The 22,665-nt window shown below is 39.8% G+C and overlaps 1 protein-coding gene across 2 annotated transcripts in view; it reads left to right on the top strand.

The window, feature by feature from the left end:
* Window positions 1–22,282, top strand: part of LOC114050099 (mitochondrial amidoxime-reducing component 1-like) — a 39,813-nt gene extending 17,531 nt beyond the window's left edge. The window contains exons 5-8 of one of the 2 annotated variants that reach the window (XM_027871659.1): window positions 8,144–8,205; window positions 8,289–8,360; window positions 21,610–21,756; window positions 21,873–22,282. In XM_027871659.1, coding sequence (XP_027727460.1) covers window positions 8,144–8,205; window positions 8,289–8,360; window positions 21,610–21,736 — 261 coding nt within the window. In that variant the 3' untranslated portion in view covers window positions 21,737–21,756; window positions 21,873–22,282. Of the gene's footprint in view, window positions 1–8,143; window positions 8,206–8,288; window positions 8,361–21,609 lie in introns of both variants that reach the window. The other variant, XM_027871658.1, reaches the window with a different exon arrangement.
* Window positions 22,283–22,665: the final 383 nt, after the last annotated feature.

Genomic DNA, 22,665 nt, shown 5'->3' with positions numbered 1-22,665 from the left:
TAAAGGAGGAGAGAACAGGGAATAATTTCAAGGTGGTTTTTTTTTTTTATGTAGAGAAAAGGGAAGATGGCTCTCACAGCTCTTTTTCTTACTAAAGTACGAAGTGAGCTTCTCATGAGAGACTATGGGCAGGGAGTGGTATGGGAAACTTGAGGAGAGAAAGGAATGTTTGGATCTGCCTACGAGGAGTGGTATTTAGAATCATTTGGATAGGAGTAAAATTGAGATCCAAGTTGAGATTAAATAATATAAATGTGTAGTGGACCCAGTTAGCTGAGTTGCATAATTTCTTCTGTTTCTCCTTAGTAGTACATGAGTAAGAGCAGAACCTAATGGTTGGAATAATACAGGATTGGGGGTTGGTAATGAAGAAATATAATAATTCAAGGGAGGTAAGGGATCCAAGAATAAAAGATAAGGTCAAGTTAAAGTGGTTAACCATAAAGGTGAAAGTAAGAAGGGAGGAAAATGAAGTGAGAACAGGAATGATCTGGCAGAGTACTGAAGGGTTGGAGCTGGAGGTCCCAGTGAGTATGAAGAAAAGGTCCAGGAAGGGTAAAGCATAAGGAGAGAAGGAATGATAAAGGAATTTTGAGTATTTGAATGTGGAATGGAACAATTGTGGGTAATGTCAAGATCAAGGGTATAACCAGCCCCCCGTATCAATGATGTGGAGAAGGGAGGGAGGTCATGGGCAGTGAGGAGGTTGAAGAATTGAGAGGTCATAGTGTTCAGTTGTGGTCCTTCATATTTGAAGAGGACCAAAATGACATCACTCTGTCAGGGTCAATGTATGATATGCCCTCACATCGGAGTACTAGTCTTCCTCAACACCTGTATACCCCTCAACATACATGACCTCCAGTAGGAATTTGGGTGGGGAGGAAATCTACAAACCAGGTATTGAACTCCTTGAGAAAGGAGGAAGAATGAGTCGGTGGCCAGTAGAAAGTGACACTAGGATTTGGATTGGGTGATAAATTGGAAAGACCTTAATGATCATCTAGTCTATCGTCTTGGTTTTACAGGTGAGGAAATTGGAGGCAACAGAGATTAAGTGACTTAGGACCATAGGGTCATAGATCAAGAACAGGAGGTCATGCAATGTAAGCCCTCATTTTACAAATGAGACACTTGAAGCACAGGGATGAGCACGGAATTCAAACCCAATTCTAGTTCAAAATCCATTATACTTTAAACTGCTCATTTCTTCCTTTTACTGCTCCAATGTGGGCATTGCCCAAGGTTCTACTCTTGACTTTCCCTCCTCCATCTATATTCTCTACTGTTCCCATGGCCTTCAGTGCAGATAACTCCAAAATCTTTATTTCCAGCTCCCCACTAGCCACCTCACCTGATGTCCTAGCAGCACCTTAAACACAACCTGATCAAACAGAACTCATCAATTTTTATGACAAGTTTGTTCCCATGTGGTAATTGATATAGCAGATCATTACTTACATGTGTGTTTATTGCTTGCTTAAGAATGCAGTTTAGAGAACCATTTTCATACGTTTTTTTCCAACACATGACTTATAGTTAATGCACATTACCATAATTTAGAGTAGCTTTCTATGCTTATTTTTGTATTTCTGTTGATGATACATACCTTTTACACTCCTAGTTATCCAGGTTTGACAGCTTGCCAGGTGATATCAGGTTCTCCTTCATATCTGGCTTTTATTTTTCTTTGTCATTACTATTGCCCAGCCACCTCTTTCCTCCCTCCTCCATCTAGCCAATATGTAATTGCTTAATCTCTGGCTCATACTTTCACCTATTTATACTGTGAACTCCTCCTGCCTCCTCCTCGCATACCCAACCTTTGGCTTCCCTTCTGTTGCTTCATTTAGGCACCTTCACTCAGATCATGATTTAAAATAATACACTTAATTAGATTAGTGAATGAATAGTAAAAGCAGAGACATCTATTGGATGCAACACAGAATGCATCCATCAGTCCTATAGTCCTAGGTCCTATATACACCTTGCCAGGAAAAAACACATTTGATTTGGTACCTGTTTCCCCTGGTGCTGGTAACAGCTAGGTGGCTCATTGGATAGAATGGTGACCTGGAGTCAGAATGTCTTGAGTTCAAATTTGGCCTCAGACACTGACATTTTTTAATATGTAACCCTGGTCAAGTCTTTTAAATTCTGACTCAATTTTCTCAACTGTGCAATGGAGATAGTAATAATACCTCCCACCCAGAGTTGCAAGGATTAAATGATATGACATATATAAAACATTTAGCACAATGCCTGGCACATAGTAGTCACTTAGAGAAATTCTTGTTTCCTGTTTTCCTTTCCTTCCCAGTCATAGATTTCCCAGCCAAAGTCTGGGTCATGGGGCCAAAGGATTCAGTATCTGGTCATAACCGTCTTAGCTCTGCATGGAACGAGGGGACACGTTAAAACTCAGAATAGGTATGGTGATCTGAAACCTGGAAGCACTCTTGCTTTCTTCTGCTGCCTTCTCCAAGGGCATTTTGAAGTCTCTTACTATGGTCTGCTTAATGTACTAGCCTCCACACTTGAATATTTTTCTGTTCTAGAAGCCTGGATTTCATTGAGGCTCAGATGTGTCTAATCTAAGGCTACTATGAGAAACAACATGCTGCAGTGGAAAGAATAGTGAATTAAGAGTCAGAGGAACTGGGTTCAAATCCTGCCTGTGATACTTATAGCCTGTGTTATTTTGGACAAGTCACTTAACTTTTTTGGAGGTATTGGACCATGAGCCTCAAAAGTCCCTTCTAGCTCCAAACCTATGTTTCCACGTCACTAAATTGGTCATCTCAAATGAAGACTGTAATTTTGTTTTAAAACCATTATAGGACCATGGAACTGGAAGAAACCATAGAAGTCATCTAGTCCAACTCTTTCATTTTACTGATGAGGAAATTGAGGCTCAGAAAAATTTAGTGATTTGCCTGAGCTCACACAGGTAGTAAGTGTAGAGCTTGTTGGCTTGAGCTGGGATTAAAACTCAGGACCCATGACTCCAAGTTCATTGCTCTTTCCATTGTACCTTGCATTGATTCCCCATTATCTTCAAAATAAAATCCAGAATCTTTAGCCCAACAAGTCACCTGTCTTCCCACTAGCACCTTCAACTCAGCTTGACTAAAATTGAATTCAGTTTTTATGATGAGTTTGCCCCCATGTGGTCAAATTTATATAGCAGGGCATTGCTGAAATGCTTATTTGTTGCTTACATAAGAATGCAGTTAATAGAATCTGTTTTCTCATTTTTCAAGTCTTTCTACAATACAGCCCTCAGGTCTCAATCTTATCTTCATGACCCATTTCCTTCACTGCTTTTCTACATAAGCCATACCCCGCAGCAAAACTGGATTTATTTGTATTTTTTTTTTTTTGCTATTGTTATATTTCTACACCACCCCTCCTACCTGAAACTTTGCAGCTAAAATTCTTCTAGGCTTAGCTCTCATCTGCTCCCTCTCTTGAGGGAACTGATTACCCAAGCAGAAGAGAAAGTGATCATTCTCTGTGCTGAGCATCAATTTTATTTTTTTTATTATTATTATTTTTAGGCAATTGGGGTTAAGTGACTTGCCCAGGGTCACATAGCTAGTAAGTGTCAAGTGATTGGTCTGAGGCTGGATTTGAACTCAGGTCCTCCTGACTTCAGGGTCGGTGCTCTATCCACTGTGCCACTTACCTGTCCCGATAATGTTTTGTTTATGCTTCCCTTATGGCACATAGTCTAGCTTGTACTCTAGTTATTTTTGTATTTAGAAACTAGATTTTATAAATCGTAGGTACTTAATACCTATTTATTGAATTGTATTTATGTAGTAAGTAATAATAATAAATAAAAATGTATATAATAAATAGCTGAACTCCCCAGCTTGAGTGTAACAGGTTGTGCTGGGCCACAGGGACCAAGGGTACATGTGACAGAGGTTTATAAATAGAGATCTGAAATGGCTAGTTCTACTTCCCCAAACCAGACTGGCATTTCTGCCTTTGTGGAAAGTAGGAAGAAGGTTATAACTATGTGATCATTCCTTTGCTTTCCTGTCTTTAAGAGGAATATTAGACTAGAATTATATCTATTAGACTTCAGATATTTCTAATCTAGTAATATGATGCTTTGGGTTTTATCTGATTGCTCTGGATGCTCAGACTGGGAAGGTTACAGCTAGCTTGATCTCAGCCATATTAGCTCCCCTCCAATTAAATGATTGTTACAGAAAAGATAATCACAGGTAACAGAAAAACATTTATCATAGCAATCAATAAAACAAATGGAGGGAAGCAATGCAGATTAGTCAGGGTGTTCAGTTGTTTCAGTCATGTCTGTCTCTTGGTGACCCCATTTGGGGTTTTCTTGGCAAGGATACTGGAGTGGTTTGCCATTTCCTTCTCCAGCTCATTTTACAGATGAGGAAACCGAGGCAAAGAGGGTTAAGTGACTTGCCTAGAGTTACATTTCAAGTAAGTATCTGAGGCCAGATTTGAACTCAGGTCTTCTTGACTTCAGGCCAAGTGCTCTATCCACTGTGCCACCATTCCCTAGGTACTCTAGGTGATAGACTACTCAAGATTAAAGGGGTTCTTTGATTCAGGAGCAATTTTTATATTAGCGGTTTCTGGCGGTACAGGTACTAGGAATCCAGGGACATGTAGGGGTTTTGGTTTTTACAACTGAACTGCCTATAACTCTGGGGAAGTCTTCCATCTACCATTCAAAGCCTAGGTCTTCCTTCTCATTCATTTTTTTTCTCTTCTTTCTTCTCTGAATTTTCCTTAATCAGAAGTCCCTCCATGAATCAGAAGTCAGGTTTCCCTCTGAGTATGCAACATTCAGCCCATGGCATCACAGGGCTGTACTTGTGAAAAACACCCAAGTGATCCACGAGTAAAGAAATCTGGAGGGCAAGGATTATCTTTTACCAAGAAAATTGCATGCATAGGAAGCTACAAGTAAACATTTACTAAGGGAATGAATGTATTTGTGAATGATGAATGAAGAGCATTGACCTTAGAATCAGAGGACCTTGGACAAATCACTTAACTTTTTTTGGCCTCAGTTTCCTAATCTATAAAATAAAGGGAAAGACCCTTTCTCGCTCTCAACTTATGATCCAATAATTTTGTTGGAGGAGAGTGGTATAGTGGATTGAAAGGTGGCTTTGGAGCCAAGAAGGACCAGTTCAAGTTCCATCTGGGATATATACTGACTATGTCCCCAGCCAGACAAGCCAATCAAGTGCTTTTTAGACAACCCTCTAACACAGTACGTTGCAAAGAAAGTGTTTACTTGAACTTTACTTGAACTGATAGAATTTCTTCCACCATGTCTTCCCTATGTGGATAAAAACACAGACCCAGTCTCTATCCCTATGATTCCATTAGTTTCTTGCTGCTGCTTTCGGGTTTTTTGTGTGTGACCACATTGCCCCCATGTGGTAAAATCCGGGATAGAGCAGGTCTTTGCTAAATAGTTGCTCACTCACTTGACCCTGGTATAAGAAGTCAGTGAAAGGAACAATTTCTCTGATTTTTTTCCGGTACAGCAATATACCCATCATGCAGAGTGCACATTAGCTCAATTATGTTTTGAGAAAGTATTCTGTCTTATGGTAGGTAAGCTCTGGCTTCAAACTGATAAAAGATGGGTCTATAGGAAGTCAAACACCCAGGTGAACATTTAAATCACTTGTAGAATATGGCCTTTGCCCCATCATACTTAATGTTCTTTTGTTTCAGTTGTGGCTGATGCTTTGTGACACCATTTGGAGTTTTCTTGGCAAAGATACTGGAGTGGTTTGCCATCTCCTTCGTCAGATCATTTTACAAATGAGGAAACTGAGGCAAACAGGATTAAGTGACTTGCTTAAGGTCACAGCTAGGAAGTGTCTGAGGCCAGATTTGAATTTGGGATGATGAGTCTTCTTGACTCCAGGCCCTGACACTTTTTCTGCTGAACCACCTAACTGCCCTCCCTATCACACTATATGCATACAATGCCCATCTCTAATGGGCTCTGCAGCATGTAGTTGTCCTTTGTCTCCCTGTTATATTTCTGATTTCTGTTAAGCATATTTATAACACCTCTAGTAGAATGTCTTATCTTGCCTATTCTTTCAACCTTTCAAATGATTATATCTTTCTTTTTTATTTAAATTTTTTATTGAAGCTTTTTGTTTGAACATAACTATAGTAATAGCTACCATTTATATAGTATTTTAAGGTTTACAAAGCAGGTTACATATATTATCTCATTTCTGAAATATCCCTTTCACTTCATTCTTTCCCCTTTCCTAGTGAGCCTTCTCTTGTAAGAAAGATTTTTTAAAAAAGAAAAAAAAGCAGTTCAGCAAAACTATCGAACACTGGACTACAACTGACACTGTATGTAAGATTCCACACCCATAGCATCTAGAACGGAGAGAGGAAGGTTCGTTTTCACATTTCTTCCCAGGGCCAAGTTTTATCATTATAATTGCATAGCTTTCAATTTCATTTTATCATTCTTTCCACTTCCATCAATGTAATCATTGTATATATTGTTTTCTTACCTCTTCTCACTTCATCTGTATCAGTTCATATGTCTTCCTTTTTTTGAATTCTTCATTATGTCATTTCTTTTAGCACAGTAATATTCCATTACATTTGTGAGGCACAATTTGTTCAACCCTTTCCCAGTTGATGACCATCTCATTTTTTTCCAGTTCTTTACTACCACAAAAATACTACAATTAATATTTTAGCACATGTAGAAACTTTCTGTCTTTCACCCTCTTGGGGTGTTTGCCTAGCCGTGGGATGTCAGGGTCCAAGCCTACCAATCTTTCAAGGCTCATCTCAAAACCATCTGTGATCATTTCTGTGGCAATTGGTATCCCTGTACTCCATTTGGCAAATAATCACAGACTGAGTATCCTCGAGTATCTTGTGACTGAGGTCTTGAACTATTTGTCTTTCTTAACTTTTTATGAACTTCTTCATGATCTCACATAGATTGTAAACTCTGTGAAGAAAGGAATTGTGGCTTATACTTCTTTATATCTCCTTTGGTTCCTAGGACAGTTCCTTCTGAATTATAAGTGCCCAAGAAATACTTGGGCTGGTTTAAAGTGTTTTGAAATGTAGGCCTTCCTTGAATAAGTATATACAAGGCATGTCGCCTGTGTCAACGTATGCTCACTCAGGAAAAGCATTCAAAAACTTTATGGAAGATATGACTGCACAAGAAGGGGGGCTGGTCATATCATGAGAATAGCGACAATAGATGGACATCCATGAGTGTCCCCAAGAAACTGAAAGAACAAGGACATCTTTATTAGGAGAGCTGTCTGTGGAACATTTGTGGGAAAAAGGACCCAGAGTCATGCAGAATGAGAAGGTAGCAGGGTTGGTGGAATGCCTTTATTGTTGAATGGATTCATCATTTCATAGATTATTGGAGCTGGTAGGGACTTTATGAGAGCATTTAGTCCAAGATGAGGAAATTAAGGCCTAGAGCAAGTAAATGAATTGCCAAAGATCACATTGGAAACAAGCATTTATTAAGCACCTACTATGTGCCAGGTACTGTGCTAAGCATTTAACAAATATCTCATTTGAGTATAGCCAGTTTGAAGGAGGTGAATTTTGAGCCAGGTTTTGGACATACAGGAGGTGAATTAAAAAGAGAGAGAGAATGCATTTTAGCTAGGTAGGGAAGAGTGGCACATAACAAAGGCAGGGCAAGGAGAAGAAGACCATTGATGTGTTCCATTCTCCCAGAAAAGGTGGCTTGGTAATACTTAAAAGAATTTTGAATTAAGAATCAGGAACCCTGGATCTAAGTCCTGAATTCTCTGCTTACTATCTCTGTGACTATGAGCAAATCTCTTACTTTCTTTGAGCCTCAGTTTTCCCATCTGTAAAAGGGGAAAAATAATATTTGCATCCATAGGGTTGTTTCAAGGACCAAATGAAGGTACTGTATATGAAAATATTTGGTAATGATAGAGTACTACATAGAGGTAAGTAGTGGTTGGTTTTGGAGTCATATCCTTGTTGTGACTTTGTGCTAAATAATTTAGAAGCAATTTTTATACTGCGTGTTCAAGACAAGTACTTTAGGAATGATGGCATAATGTGAATTTTGCCTATTTCCTAGGATTCTTGGAAAGAAATCCTCATTGGTGATGTGGAAATGAAAAGGATAATGGCTAGTGGCCGGTAAGCGCTCTACATCCATTGGAAGAAATAGTCATTGTCACTCATTTCCAATTATAATCTAATGTTTGCTGTATTTTGTTTAGGTGCATTTTAACAACTGTAGATCCAGACACTGGCATCATGAACAGGAAGGAACCCCTGGAAACCTTAAGGAGGTATGGCAAAACAGAAAGCCATCTGAATCTTAGATTTGTGTGTCCAGGACAGATACCACTTACTACTTAACATTGCAGGATTTTAGATTTTGAATGGATCCTAGAGACTAACTAGGGTAATCCCTTAATTTTTTAGATGAGAAAGTTTAGACCCAAAGAGGTGAATAATAATAATAATAGCTGACTTTTACATCTCACATGAAGTGAATTGGCCAGGGTTACATACATTGTAGTGGAACTAGCATTTAAGCCCAGGTCATTAGACCCCAAATCCTGCATTCTAGGATCATAGATTTAGTTATGGAAGGGACTTCAAAGGTCATCTAAGCCAGACATCTTCATTTTTAAGATGAGAAATCTGAAGCCCAGAGAAATGAGGTGACCTCTCTTCTCCTCTCCTTTCCTCTCCTCTCCCTGGATTTATTGTGGACACCCAGTAATCATTTGCCCTACCATAGCTCAGAACTCAAGTGATCCCCTAGCCTCAACCTCCCCAAGTACTAGGGATTACAGGCAAGTACCACTATATTCTCTCTAATATGCTTAAATGTGTTGTTTTTCTTTTTTTTTTTTTGGTGAGGCAATTGAGGTTAAGTGACTTGCTCAGGATCACACAGCTAGTGTTAAGTGTCTGAGGTTGGATTTGAACTGAGGTCCTCCTGACTCCAGGGCTAGTGCTCCATCCACTGTGCCACCTAGCTGCCCCTTCCACTATGCTTAAATGGAAGTAGAAAGAAATTTTGTGCACATGATCTTTTGCCTAAGGGAGTTACTTTGAAGTATGTATTTTGAAAAGAATTCTCCCCATTTGAAGAGGGAGGGGGTTTGGGGTGCTCCTAGATGCACAGAGGCACCCCAAGATCACGGGAAAAAGCCCAGACCGCAGCATGTATCTGCCTGAAAGAACTCGACCCAGATCTTCTTCCAGCCAGAGGAAAAGTTTATTAAAAATGAAGCATATAGGCCAGATTCCCAAGGAACCCAAACATCAATGATCTAAATGGGGGCTAAGGTGGTCAGGTGATGCTCATAAGTGGGCTTGAAAATCTCAGCCTCTGGGCGTGAGAGGTTCTCAGTGTCTGAATGGGGGCTGGGGGCTAAGGTGGTCAGTCCAGGTGAGCAGTGAGGCAGTCTCAACCTCTTGGGCATGAAGAAAACTCAGTGCCTGAGTGGGAGCTGGGGTGGATAGGCCACGTGACTCCAGTGAGGATAGGCGGGCATGAGGGTTCTCAGCCTCTAGGCTTGAGAACAGCTCAGCATCAGAATGGGGCAAAGATGAGTCTTAAGTACAGAAAGACTGGGGGAGGGGTCTAGGAGTGGCCAAGCAGTTTGGAGTGACGGGAGGAGGGGTCTAAGGAGATCTGGATGGGAGAAGCTAGTAAACTGGGATGAACAGAACGCCTGGGTCCTGCACCTTGTGGTGCCTAGGCCAGGATTAAGGGTAAGAAATGGCCAAAGGCCACAGGAAGGTGAAACAATGGGAAAGCCAGTTGATGGGGGAGGTGGTTGGAAAAAGAAAGGGTCCAGGTGAGAATTTCCATTTGGAATGTCTGAGGGATTTGAACAGACAATGAGAATAGATAATGAACGGAACTGGAAAGGAGAGTTTGCTTTCAAAGGGAAATAAAAGCAGTTTCTGAAACTTTAAGGTTTTCCTGGGACCAGCCAACAAACTGAAGCCAGGTTCTTTTCAGGGCCAGAGAAGAAAGATGCATTTAAATACTTTCAAATTGAGAGAGACAAAGTGAGTCTACAAGGAATCTAAAAGTTTTAAGGTTTTTCTGGGAATTGTAAACAAGGAGCCAAATTCTTTTTGGCAAAAAGGGGCAAAGGTAAATCTCTTCACATTGAGCTCCTTTGTGCTTACCTGGGCACCAAAGGGCAGTAGTTCAAATGATCATTCAAACTCCATAGGCCAATGGAAGGGTTGAGAGGTGGGAGCACTTACCAGCATGGTGCAAGTGTTAAATGATGATAAGCATTGTGACCCTCCTTGCCTTCCATATACCAAGAACAATAACGTAACAGGTGTTTGGGCGTAGTATAAAGAATGCCTGGATTTGGAGTTGGTCCAGTTTGAGTCTCAGCTCTGCAACTAGTGAGCTGTGTCCTTGGGCAAATCATTTAACCTCTTTGGGGTTCATTTTTCCCATTTGTAAAATATGGTATAGGATGGATTATATGATAATGTCTAAGGTGCCTTCTGGATCTAAATTCTATGTATCTATAGTTTAGAGGAAGCTAGGTGGCACAGTGGATAGAGTTCCAGGCCTGGAGTCAGGAAGACTTATCTTTATGAGTTCAAATCCTGCTTCAGACACTTACTAGTTGTGTGACCCCTGGGCAAGTTATTTCACCTTGTTTGCCTCAGTTTCTTCCTCTGTAAGATGAGGATAATAAGTATGTTCCTTTCCTTGTTTTTGTAGGGACAAAATGAGATGACAGTGCTTTGCAAACCTTAAAGCACTGTAGAAATGCTAGTTAGGTATTTTGTGTGATCTCTCTCTCTCTCTCTCTCTCTCTCTCTCTCTCTCTCTCTCTCTCTTCAATTGGGCAATCCTGGGAGCTTAAGGCATTATCTCTAGGAGCCTTGTGAAATTCTCAGCCATAACAAAACAAAGCCCAGAGGGTTACATTTGAATAGTATGCAGAGCAGCCTTTGTAGGAAAGGAATGAGGTGTTACAAAAACTCAAGCAGCTACTAAAACTCCATTCTTTCCAAAGCCTGCACTTAAAGAGGTTTATTGATTTGCCCAAGGACACAGCTCAGGACACAACTGATATTCAAACCCAGATCCCAGACTCCAAACTACGGATTCTATATACTACTACTACCACCGCTACTACTACTACTACTACAATTGGTATTATTTGTTGTTCACTTATGTCTGACTCTTCATAGTCCCATTTGGGGTTTTCTTGGCTGAGATACTGGAGTGGTTTTGCCATTTCCTTCTCCAGCTCATTTTGCAGATGAGGAAACAGAGGCAAATGGGCTAAGTGACTTGCCCAAGGTCACACAACTAGTAAGTATCTGAGGTCAGATTTGAACTCAGGAAGATGAGGTAGGCCCAGCACTCTACCACTGTGCCACCTACCTGCCAAGGTCATCCGCTGCATCCTGAGCCATCACCAGCCGTCTTGACTTTTGTCTTGCCACTGGACTTGGATGACTCTGGAAGAGAGGGTGAACTTTGTGAAACTGCCTCATTGAAATCCTCACCCCATGATGTCATTGATCCTCTTCAAAAACAAAAGACAAACTACTGCTTTTACTACTACTTCTACTTTTACTACTACTTCTACTTTTACTACTACTTCTACTACTACTACTACTACTCCTACTACGGCTGCTGTTGGTACTGCTACTACTACTACTATTACTACTGCTACTACTACTGCTGCTACTACTACTACTACTGCTATTGCTACTGCTGCTACTACTATTACTATTACTGTTACTACCACCACTACTACTACTACTGCTACTACTGCTGCTGTTGGTACTGCTACTACTACTACTGCTACTACTACTGCTGCTACTACTACTACTACTACTACTGTTATTGCTACTGCTGCTACTACTATTACTGTTACTACCACCACCACCACCACCACCACTACTACTACTACTACTGGTACTGCTACTGCTACTACTACTTCTACTGCTACTGCTACTACTACTACTACTACTACTACTACTACTACTACTACTAGTGCTACTACTACAACCACTACTAGCTAACATTTATGTAACATTTACTATGTACCAGGCACTGTGCTAAGCACTTTACAATTATTTTCTCATTTGATCCTCACAACAACCCTGGCAGGTAGGTGCTATTATTGTCCCCATTTTATAGATTAGGAAACTGAGGCAAACAGATTAAGTGACTTTCCCAGGGTCACACAGCTAGTAATTGTCTGAGGCTGGGATTAAAAGTCATGCCTTCCTAACTTCAGGCCTGACGCTCTATCCATTGCACTACCTAGCTGTCCCTGTTATATGACTCTCCTAAAGAGTCTCAGCAGCCAGGCTCCTTTAAACATAAAAGCACTGGCCCCTTCACATTTTTCTGCTGCTAGGATGCGTGAATCATCCAAGTCACTTTGGGAAGTCGCTGTTGTTCCATTTAAATGCTACCACCTCTCCTCCTCTCAGATCCCATATGGTCTTGGACTTTAAAACAGTCACTTTTGCCCACTGGAGTGAGAAAGTTCACTTTGACGCTTGTACCTCTATGGCTCCCAGAGCCCTGCATGCAGTACCTCATATTTTCTGCCCTTCCTCCATTTGTGAGCGTGTGTTTGTTGGAGGGGGATAATTGACTCCAGGCACAAAGGTAAACACAATAAGAATGTGCAGCCAGGAGCGGATGCCCTTGTGCTGATCTATTACAAGTGCTCATATATCCCAACAATCTGGGCCTAATTGCCTCTAATGCTCTGTGAGACAGTGCAGCCGACCTAGGTGTCTCTCTCTTATCTCTTACTGAGATTTAAATTGTCATAAGTGTAATTTATATGCTCCCCCAAGACAGGTGGTCATAAATTGGGAGGGAAAAGGGCCCTGTAGACTCACATAAATTGTAGAGAAGCTAAGTCAACATTAGAGTCAGAAAATAGCCCCTCTGTTTTTGTAGCAGGGAGCCAGGCGCTTCAGCCCTTCATGTCTGAGTTATTTAGGAAATGATACTTTCAGAATCTCCTATCTGAGCTGTCTAGCCTCTCTGCTTGACAACAAAAGTTGGGGTTTGCTAGCAAGTGATGTCTTGTGGGGCAAAGCATTAAGAGTGCAAGAAATCCTAATGGCTAACTGATTTTCATATAGAGATTTTAGGTTTGCACAATTCTTTGCAGACACTATCTCACTTGATTCTCAGCCACCTTGTATCATAGGTGCATATAGATAGTATCACTCCCATTTCATAGATGGGGAAACAGGCTGAGAGGGGTTTAACAGTTTTCCCACAGTCACTCAGTTAGTAAATGTCAGAGGAGAGAATGGAACACAAGTGTTACCTGACTCCAAGGTGAGTGAACTTTCCACTAGGCCACATTGTCTCTGACACTGGGGAAGCTGCCCAACAGCTGTAAGATGCTAGGTGAGAAGGCATGAGGGAGCTCTTCTCAAGTTGTAAGATGGTACCAGCACAACAAAGAGTGGGTGGTGCTGGATTCATGAACTAGCTAGGATAAAAGGGCAGATAAAGCACAGACTACAGTAGAGTGCGTACTGTAAGCACTTAATAGATGCTTGTTGAAGGAATGAATGATTTGGTAATAAGCCAGCCTTAGAAATATTTTCCCACATGTCTAGAGCAAGTAAGACTGTGCTGGTTTGTGAGACAGGATGATGTAGTGGAAAGAACATTGAATCAGGAGTCAGAAGACCAAGCTAGGTTCTAGCTTGTTACTAGATGTGTGATCTTGGGCAAGTGAAAATCTCCCTGAGGCTTTGTTTCCTCATCTGTATAATGGAATAATAATATTACTTGCTCTACTTACTACACTGGTATGCTATGAAGATAATGAAGAATGTAGGTGAAAACAATGTGTAGACCAGGATGATGAAATAAAATCCTGTAATCCTAAAAGATGCACTGTTGTTGTTCAGTCATTTTTCAATTACATCCTACTTTTCCTGACCCCTTCTGGGATTTTCTTGTCAAAGATACTGGAGTGGTTTGCCATTTTCTTCCCCAGCTCATTTGACAGATGAAGAAACTGAGGCAAACAGGGTTAAGTGACTTGCCCAGGGTCACACAGCTAGTAAGTGTCTGAGGCCAGATTTGAACTCAGGAAGATGAGTTTTCCTGACTCCAGGCCTTGCACGCTATCCATTGTGCCTCTTTGCTGCTCTTAAAAATCGTTGGTGAGGCTTAAACTGGATGGGGTAGTAGCAGAATCGCTGAAGATGCTGGGAGGACCTGGAGAAAGCAAACACTGGCACATGATGGGTTGATTTTCGTCTCCTTCCCCACTTCAGTGAAGCTGATCCCTAAACCCATAGGATCATAGATTTAGAACCAGAAGGAGCTTTAGAGATCATTTGGCCTAAACTCTTCATTTTCATATGTGAAGAAACTGAGACCTAGAAAGGATATATGACTTGCCCAAGGTCACACAGGGAGGAACCAGGTTTTGAACTGAGATACTTTGACTCTAAATGCAGCTCTCTAACCCCCCCACCTTCCCAAACTACTTCTGTAGGAGCTGTGGGAGGGGATACAAAGGCTTCAACTGCCCTGAGGGGTCAGTCTTAGAGCTTCGTCATTTCCACACCTCAGTTTTTCTCACTAAGCATTTGTCCAAACTGAACTTCCCACCCTGCTGGCACTAGTACCTTTACTGTAGGCTCTTGGGTTCTATGGGAATAACCGAGAGCTCTAAGTAAAATTTCATAGGGCTTCCTGGAAGGGTGGGGTAGCAGGAGGAGAAATTCTCATTAGTATTACAGAATTACACAACTCTCTGTAACTATAAGTTACAGAATATTTGCTGATCTGCATTGAAAGGAGTTTCTTGACTATACTCTTATACCAATGAAATTACAGAACCAGTCCAAAAGAGTTATAGAATAGGAGTGGTTACGTGTTGGCAGGAGACATTAGGAGTTGAGCTGGTGTATACAATTGACTTTTTGGCAGTGAGAAGGGAGAGGTGAAAATTCTAAGAAACTAAACTTTTTTTTAAACGAATGACTGACTTTATTAAAAATCCAAGCTATTTCCTAACCAGTGTTCTCCACTGAGGCCTTAGAAGGGGTTGTGTAAATGATGAAGAGAAGCTGGAGAGAAGTTGCTGATTTGTTCGTTTGTAACCAGTCAACACTGAGGACAAAGCTAGAGGGAGTGTCCAAGACTTAGGGCTCCCTTTATCAGCAATGCCCCCCTTCCTGGAAATAACCAGGGAAGATACTCTCCTTAACACATAGATGTAGAAACCAAAAGAACAGCGAGTATTTACATGCTGTTTTAAGGTTTATAAAGTGCTTTACAAATGCTATCTCATTTGATCTCAATAACCACCCTGGGAAGTAGGTGGTGTTATCATTCCCACTTTATAGATGAAGAATCTGAGGGAAAACAGAGGTGATGTGCCTTACCCAGGATCATACAGTTAGGAAGTGTCTGAGGTTGATTTGAATTCAAGCATTCCTGTCTCCAGGTCTAGTACTCTGTCAACTAGTTAGTGAAAGGATTTTTCTGGTTACTCGCATAGTAACATGGAAATATTAGGATTAGAACTCGGGTCTCCTAGCTTGCAGTCCTAGCTCTTTTTTAAAAAATCTTCAGTAACGAGAATCAGAGATCCCAAAGCCTGCAGGATTTGACTGTCATGGTAGTCCTAAAACAGGAACTTTAAAAACAGAGGGGCTCTGCCTCTGGGTCTGGGCTTCAAAGTGACAGATGCCTAGAATAACCTTGTTTAGTCATCCCACTGACAGGTGAGGCAGACCCAGAGAGACTCCCAGGCCCCACAGACTGTTCAGCATCATAACAGAGATATATTGTTGGACTGTGATATTGTCACGAAACAGACTAGGTAGGCTGAGTTAATTGCTCATGGCATGTGGAATTTATTCACATCAGGTAGCTCTAGGGTGTATTTAGTTAGTCTTCCCATTAAAATTTTTAGATTTGAAGACAAAAATTAGGAACAAGTTGCTGCAACATTCCTCCCTCCATTCCCCCTCCCTACCCACTATCCTAAAGGGTCCAGTTATAGGGTTTGAATGTTTGGTTTATTGGCCCAACCTCTATGGTGTGCTAGAATTATTGTTATGTATAAATAATTTCCTTTAAGAAAATGGATTTGGGTTTGAGTAGAAGCGAAAACTTAAGGAGGGAATTTTACTCTTTCGGGGTCCCCCCTCCATTTCTCTCTCTGTTTACCCCTCCCCACCCCTCTCTGTCTTCGTCTCTGTCTGTGTCTCTTCCTCTCTCTCTTTGTTTCTCTGTCTCTGTCTCTTTCTTTCTATCTTTCTCCATCTTTATCTGCCTGTCTGTCTCTTTTCCTGTTTCTTTCTCTTTCTCTTGCTATATCACGTCTACTGGAGCCTCTCATTCTCATTCTTCCTCTAATTTAGGTTTTTGTAATGTTTAACTTCATTAATTTATTCATTCAATAGATATTTGTTGAACGTATGCTATGTATAAGGTACTGTACAAGGAACAATGGGGGACACAAAGACGTTTAAGGCACTATATCTGTACTTAAGCAGCTTATAGTCCAATAGGGAAGATAAATTTTGGGGTTGGCAAAATAAAGAAGTGTCATGTGAGTGGTGTAAAGTGATATAGGAATTCAGAAGAGGGAGAAATCACTTCCAGTCGGGGAGGGGGAAGGCTTTATGGAGGTAGTGATATTTGATCTAGGCCTTTAAGGATGGATAGTTTAGATGGAAATTGGTTGGAAAGACTGGATGAATAGTATAGTTGGAGGTTGGATGGAGATTGGCTATGATGGAAATGATATGAAGATGTAGAAGTGAGAATATGTGTAAGGCACATTAGGCCAAAGCAAGGCAAATAGGCCACTTTGTTGGAGCCTACACTTGGTGTAGGAAATAGAAGTTGGAGAAGATAGGTCTATAAAGGTAGGGTGGAGCCAGATTAGGGGAGATTTGAATGCTAAACCCATTTGAATGGGTTCAGAGGCAATGAAGTGAAGACCTGAACTCTGCTGTGTTAGATGACAGTATGTATATATACACAAAACCACACCAATTCTTACATACCTCTTCCCTCTATTGGCTCATTTCCTTAATATTTTTCTACCTGGGTTCTAAGGAAATCAGGAGGTATGTTCTGGTGTTTCCTTTTGAATTAATGAAAATGTAAAATCTCTCATTAATTAATTAGTTCTGAGTACCCACCTTAGTTTATAAATAGACAATTATTTTCTCATTAACTCCCCCCCCTCCCCTTGCTGTCATAGACTTAACAGTATTGCTGCTCATATAATTTATTACAATAGCAAATAACAATACAAAGACACGATTAAGTATGTATATCCAGGGGGTAAAGTTTACAGCCAGAATCACCTCTATGCTCTTAAAAATCAGAGGAAAGAGATCTGAAATTGAATATTCTTACTAATGCTGCCAAACTAACTCCTCTGGAAATAGTCCTGTAAGGATATTCATTCAGCTTTAAGGAAATCTCCATAACATTTCACTTCATAAAGTGAGAATTAAATTCTTCTTGTCCTCTCAGTCTCTTCCCAGATGACTGTCTATGCTGGTAAACTCCCTCAATTCCAATCTCTCACATAGATAGTTAAATCCCTTTAATTTCAGTCTCTCACAAGATGTCAGCTAACTCTTGATCCTCTCATAGACTTTCACAGATGACAGTTAACTCTGTCTTTTTTTTTCTGGGGAAATGGCAGTTTAATCTTATTTTTCTCACAATATTCCACCATTGCATTTAACTGTGAATTCCCTCATATTTTTACCTTTTCCCCCCTTTTAATAGTATTTTGTTTTTTCCCCAATTACATGTAAAGATCATTTTTTTAACATTCTCCTTTTACATAAAATTTTGAGTTCCAAATATTTTTCCCCTCTCCCTTCCCTTCTCCCTCCCTAAGATGGTAAACAATTTGATATAGGTTATATATGTGTAATAATGTAAAACATGTCCATATTAGTCATGTTGTGAAAGAAGAAACAGAATAAAAGAAAAAACACACACAAAAAAGAAAGAGAGTGAAAATATTATGCTTCAATCTGTATTCAGACTCCACCAGTCCTTTCTCTGGATGTGTATTTTCCATCATGAGTCTTTTGGACTTGTCTTGGATCATTATATTGTTGAGAAGAGCTAAGTCGATCATAGTTGATCATCACACAAAGTCACTGTTGTTGTGTACAATGTTCTCCTGGTTCTGCTCACTTCACTTTGCATCAGTGAATCTTTCCAGGTTTTTCTGAAATACACCTGCTCGTCATTTCTTATAGCACAGTAGTATTGCATTACATTCATATACCACAATTTGTTTAGCCATTCCCCAATTGAGGGGCATTCCCTCCATTTCCAATTCTTTGCCACCACAAAAAGAGTTAACTATAAATATTTTTATACATGTAGGTCTTTTCCCCTTTTTTATGATCTCTTTGGGATACAGACCTAGTGGTGGTATTGTTGGATCAAAGTTTGATTACTCTTTGAATATAGTTCCAAGTTGTTTTCCAGAATGATTGGATCAGTTCACAACTCCACCAACAGTGCATTAGTAACCCAATTTTCTCACATTTTTTGCAACTTTTATCACTTTTGTTTTCTGTCATATTAGCCAATCTGATAGATATAGGTTCTTTTCATTTGCATTTCTTTAATCAGTGATGATTTAGAGTATTTCTTCATGTGACTATAAATAACTTTGTTTTCTTCCTCTGAAAACTGCTTGTTCATATCTTTCAAACCATTTGTCAGTTGACTTGTATTCTTAAAACGTTGATTCAGTTCTCTATATATTTGAGAAATGAAGCCTTTATCAGAGATACTTGCTGTAAAAAGTGTTTCCCAGCTTTCTGCTTTCCTTCTAATCTTGGTCGTATTGTGCAAAGTTTTTTTGTTTTTGCAAAATTTTTTAAACCTAATATAATCAAAATTATCCATTTTACATCTCATTCTGTGACTCTTGTTTGGTCATAAATTCTTCTCTTCTTCACAGATCCAACAGGTAAACTGTTCCTTGCTCTCCTAATTTGCTTATGGTATCATCCTTTATGTCTAAATCATGTATCTCTCACCTCTTAAAAACACAGTAATAATATCCATAGTTTCTGCAGAAAGGGATGTTGTGGGTGGTGTAACATTTCTACCCATAGTCAATGTTTAAATCTTTGCAACAAAACATTCTGAGAACATCAAATTCACATCAATAGTAAATGTAACACAATGAGGAATACCATTTGATAGACTGCTTCCTTGACTGTAAAAATATATACAAAACACAATACATTTAGATGTTGCAACAGTATGTGTATAATAAGATTGGAGATAACAATAGTCATGCAGACTTGTGTGGGGTGTGGTGAACTATTCTAGTCAACAACCAAACCAACCACTACTCTCTCTTATTGGCTCATTTCCTTATTCTCTACACAGGTTCTAAGATAATCAAGGGGTTTATTTCCAAATTTCCCCATAAATGGAATAGAGATGCACAATTTCTCTTAATAACCAATCAATTACCTACCAAATTTATAAATAATCAAAGAAACCTATTTTTCTCATAAGTTTTCATTCATCTCAAAATGAAACTTTATTCTCATGGCTTAGACACACATTGATGTTCTAGCTAAGCAATTTATGGACAGTATAATAAACAATAAAAAGACATATTTAAATATTTCAGCAATGTATCAGTTGAGAAAAATCATAGCCAGAGTTATCTCCAATAATAAACTGCAATTGCTTTGATCTCAACAGGCATCAGAACTATAGTTTTATCATTCAGTGCTCTCAGGGTGATAATCAAAAGCTCTCCAGAGTTCTCTTCAGAATATCTTCCTCACAGAATATCTTCATCACAGGATAAGAGTTAAACTCATTTCTTTCAAAATATCTCTTCGTTTTTCTCAAGGATGATGGTTAACTCAATGAGTTTTTCAGTAAAGAAATTTTCTTAGTCCTTTCTCTCTTGGCCATGACAGTTAACTTTCTCCGTATGACAATTAAAATGCTTCTCCCCAATATTCTATTCTCTTTCTCTTATAGATAGAGTAACAATATCAACATTTAATGAAGGGGGAAAATAACCCAATGTAACATTAGTGATAGTAATAATAATACAAAATATATACGTGTATATATATAATGTATATGTTATATAATGTGTAGTATAATAAATACATACATAAATTTTTTTATATTTCCCAACAAATATTTTATAAAATTGTATATCATACAAAAGCAACACTTAGCCACAAAGAAAACAGTCATTCCAGAACGTCAAGAGGGTCCATGGGACATATCTAAGTGAACTGATTTTAGGACTGTCCTTTGTCATAGAGCATTCAAATGGTGCTGACTCCTGTATTAGGGAAGGGAAAGGAATAAGCATTTATATAACATCTACTTTGTGCTAGGTACTATGTTATGCATTTTTACAAATATCTCATTTAATTCTTAACAACCCTCAGAGGTAGGTGCTATTATTATTCCCATTTTACAGCTGAGGAAACTAAGGCAGACAGAAATTAAGTAACTTGCCAGAATTACACAGCTTATAAATGTCTGAGGCTAGATTTGGACTCAGATCCTTCTGACTCCAGGATATCAGATGGAAAAGTAAGAGTTTTGCATCAAATGGGAGAACTGGTATAGTCTCCCATAGGGTGTCGCCCAGTGGTTTCAACCAGATATGACCAGGAGCCTGGCATTTCACCTTTATTCCTGTGGCCTCCATGGTTAGCATAGCCAGGCTACTTGGCCGTTTACCTCACTTTTTTCCTCTTGTATTTCAGCCCACACGCAACCCATACATAAACTTCTTCCTCCATTTGGCTTCATGGTGTAATGGAAGCCAACAAGACCAAGAGGATGTATGACATTTAAGGATATGAATTCAGCTCTTTATGTGCCTTGAACATAAGACCTGTTTAATAAATTTTGGTCAAGTTGAATGGGGCAATGACTTGACCAGAGCATTATATGACGAAAATGAATTTAGTGTGCAGAATGAATGCTTTTGGAAGATTAATCTAGTGTGCAGAATGGATTGGAGCAGGGAGGGAGTGATGGTGAGGAAGGGTCTTGAGTTCACAGAGACCAGTTAAAAAACTGTTGCAATGGTCCAAGTACAAAATAATAGGAGTCTGAACTGGAATGGTGTCAGCAGAACTGAAAGGAAGGGATGAATCTGAGAGACACTTTGAAGGAGAAATCAGTAAGACTTGGTGACTGACTGAAAATGGAGGGTGACAAAAAAGAGAAGTCAAAAATGTTTTCAAGGCTTGGTAACTTGATGAATGGTCGCACCATTAATAGAAACAGGTAAATTAGCAGAAAGAAATTGGGATTTTGAGGAGGGGGAGGGTCAAGATATGGTAACATGTTGAGTCTTTAATTTATTGGTGTCCAAAGAAGGGAAAGACAGTAGCAAAAGATGGTACCTGAGAGAGGACTTGCCATTCTGTTGTGTCTTATTAACATTAAGTAGAAGAAAATATCTGCTGTTTGGGAACCTGTGTCTGCTTCACCTAAGATTCACAATGGTTGTTTTCTCTTTACAGTTATCGGCAATGTGATCCCTCTGACCAAAAGGTGTATGGCAAGGCACCTCTCTTTGGACAGTTTTATGTCCTGGAAGATCCAGGAACAATCAAAGTGGGGGATCCAGTGTACCTCTTGGACCAGTGACAGCAGCATCATCTCTTTCTGTGGCATATCTCTTTTGTATATTTGCTGGGAAATAACCCCTTTTAAAAAGAGTTTTTGGCTATGAACATCCTTACAATCTCTTCTGATTTAAGTGTCTCAACCTTTTCTCTCTTAGGCCTCCTTGTGACTTCCGGTGTCCCAGAGCACCAAGAGAAGAAATGAGCCCTTCTTAATGCTGCTAAAACTTCTGAGAGTCACTCAAGTGATGTGATAAGACAGGCTTTTGATAATTCTTTTTTAAGTGGGAGTATTGGGGAGGGTGGATGAGGGTAGGTAATGGACAAGGAAAAGCCATCTCTTAGGGCTTTGCATTGAGGAGAGGAGAATGAGATACAGAAATCTCTTCTTCCTCACTCTACCCTCACATCACCACTACCCATAGGAGGACAGAAAAAGGAAAGGGAAAAGGTAGCAAGGTGAAAAGGAGGACAGAAAATACTTTGGAGGATATATTTTGTTGTTATTCAGTCATGGACAGCTCCTCATGACTTCATTTGGGGTTTTCTTGGCATTGCCATTTCCTTCTCCAGCTCATTTTACAAATGAAGAAACTGAGGTAAACGGCGACTTGCCCAGGGTCACATGGCTAGTAAGCATCTGAAGTCAGATTTGAACTCAGGAAGATGAGTCTTCCTGACTCCAGGCCCAGTCCTCTATCCACAACAGCACCTAGTTTAAATCCCTATTTGGGAATAGTTGAATAACAATTAAGTCACCCCCAAAGAGACACTGAAATTCCTCCTTATCTCCTTTAGAAAGCCAATATGACACAATAGAGTAGTGGACTTGTACTCAGGAAAGCCCGAGTTCAGATCCTGCTTCTGACATTTACATAGCTGTGTGACCATGGGTAAGTCAATGAACCTTTCTGAGCCTCAGTTTCCTCCTTGTAAAATGGGGATAATAAT

The sequence above is a fragment of the Vombatus ursinus genome, unplaced genomic scaffold, assembly GCF_900497805.2.
Source record: "Vombatus ursinus unplaced genomic scaffold, bare-nosed wombat genome assembly UNPS02014798.1, whole genome shotgun sequence".
Taxonomy (NCBI): domain Eukaryota; kingdom Metazoa; phylum Chordata; class Mammalia; order Diprotodontia; family Vombatidae; genus Vombatus; species Vombatus ursinus.
This window is presented reverse-complemented; position numbering and strand designations above follow the sequence as displayed.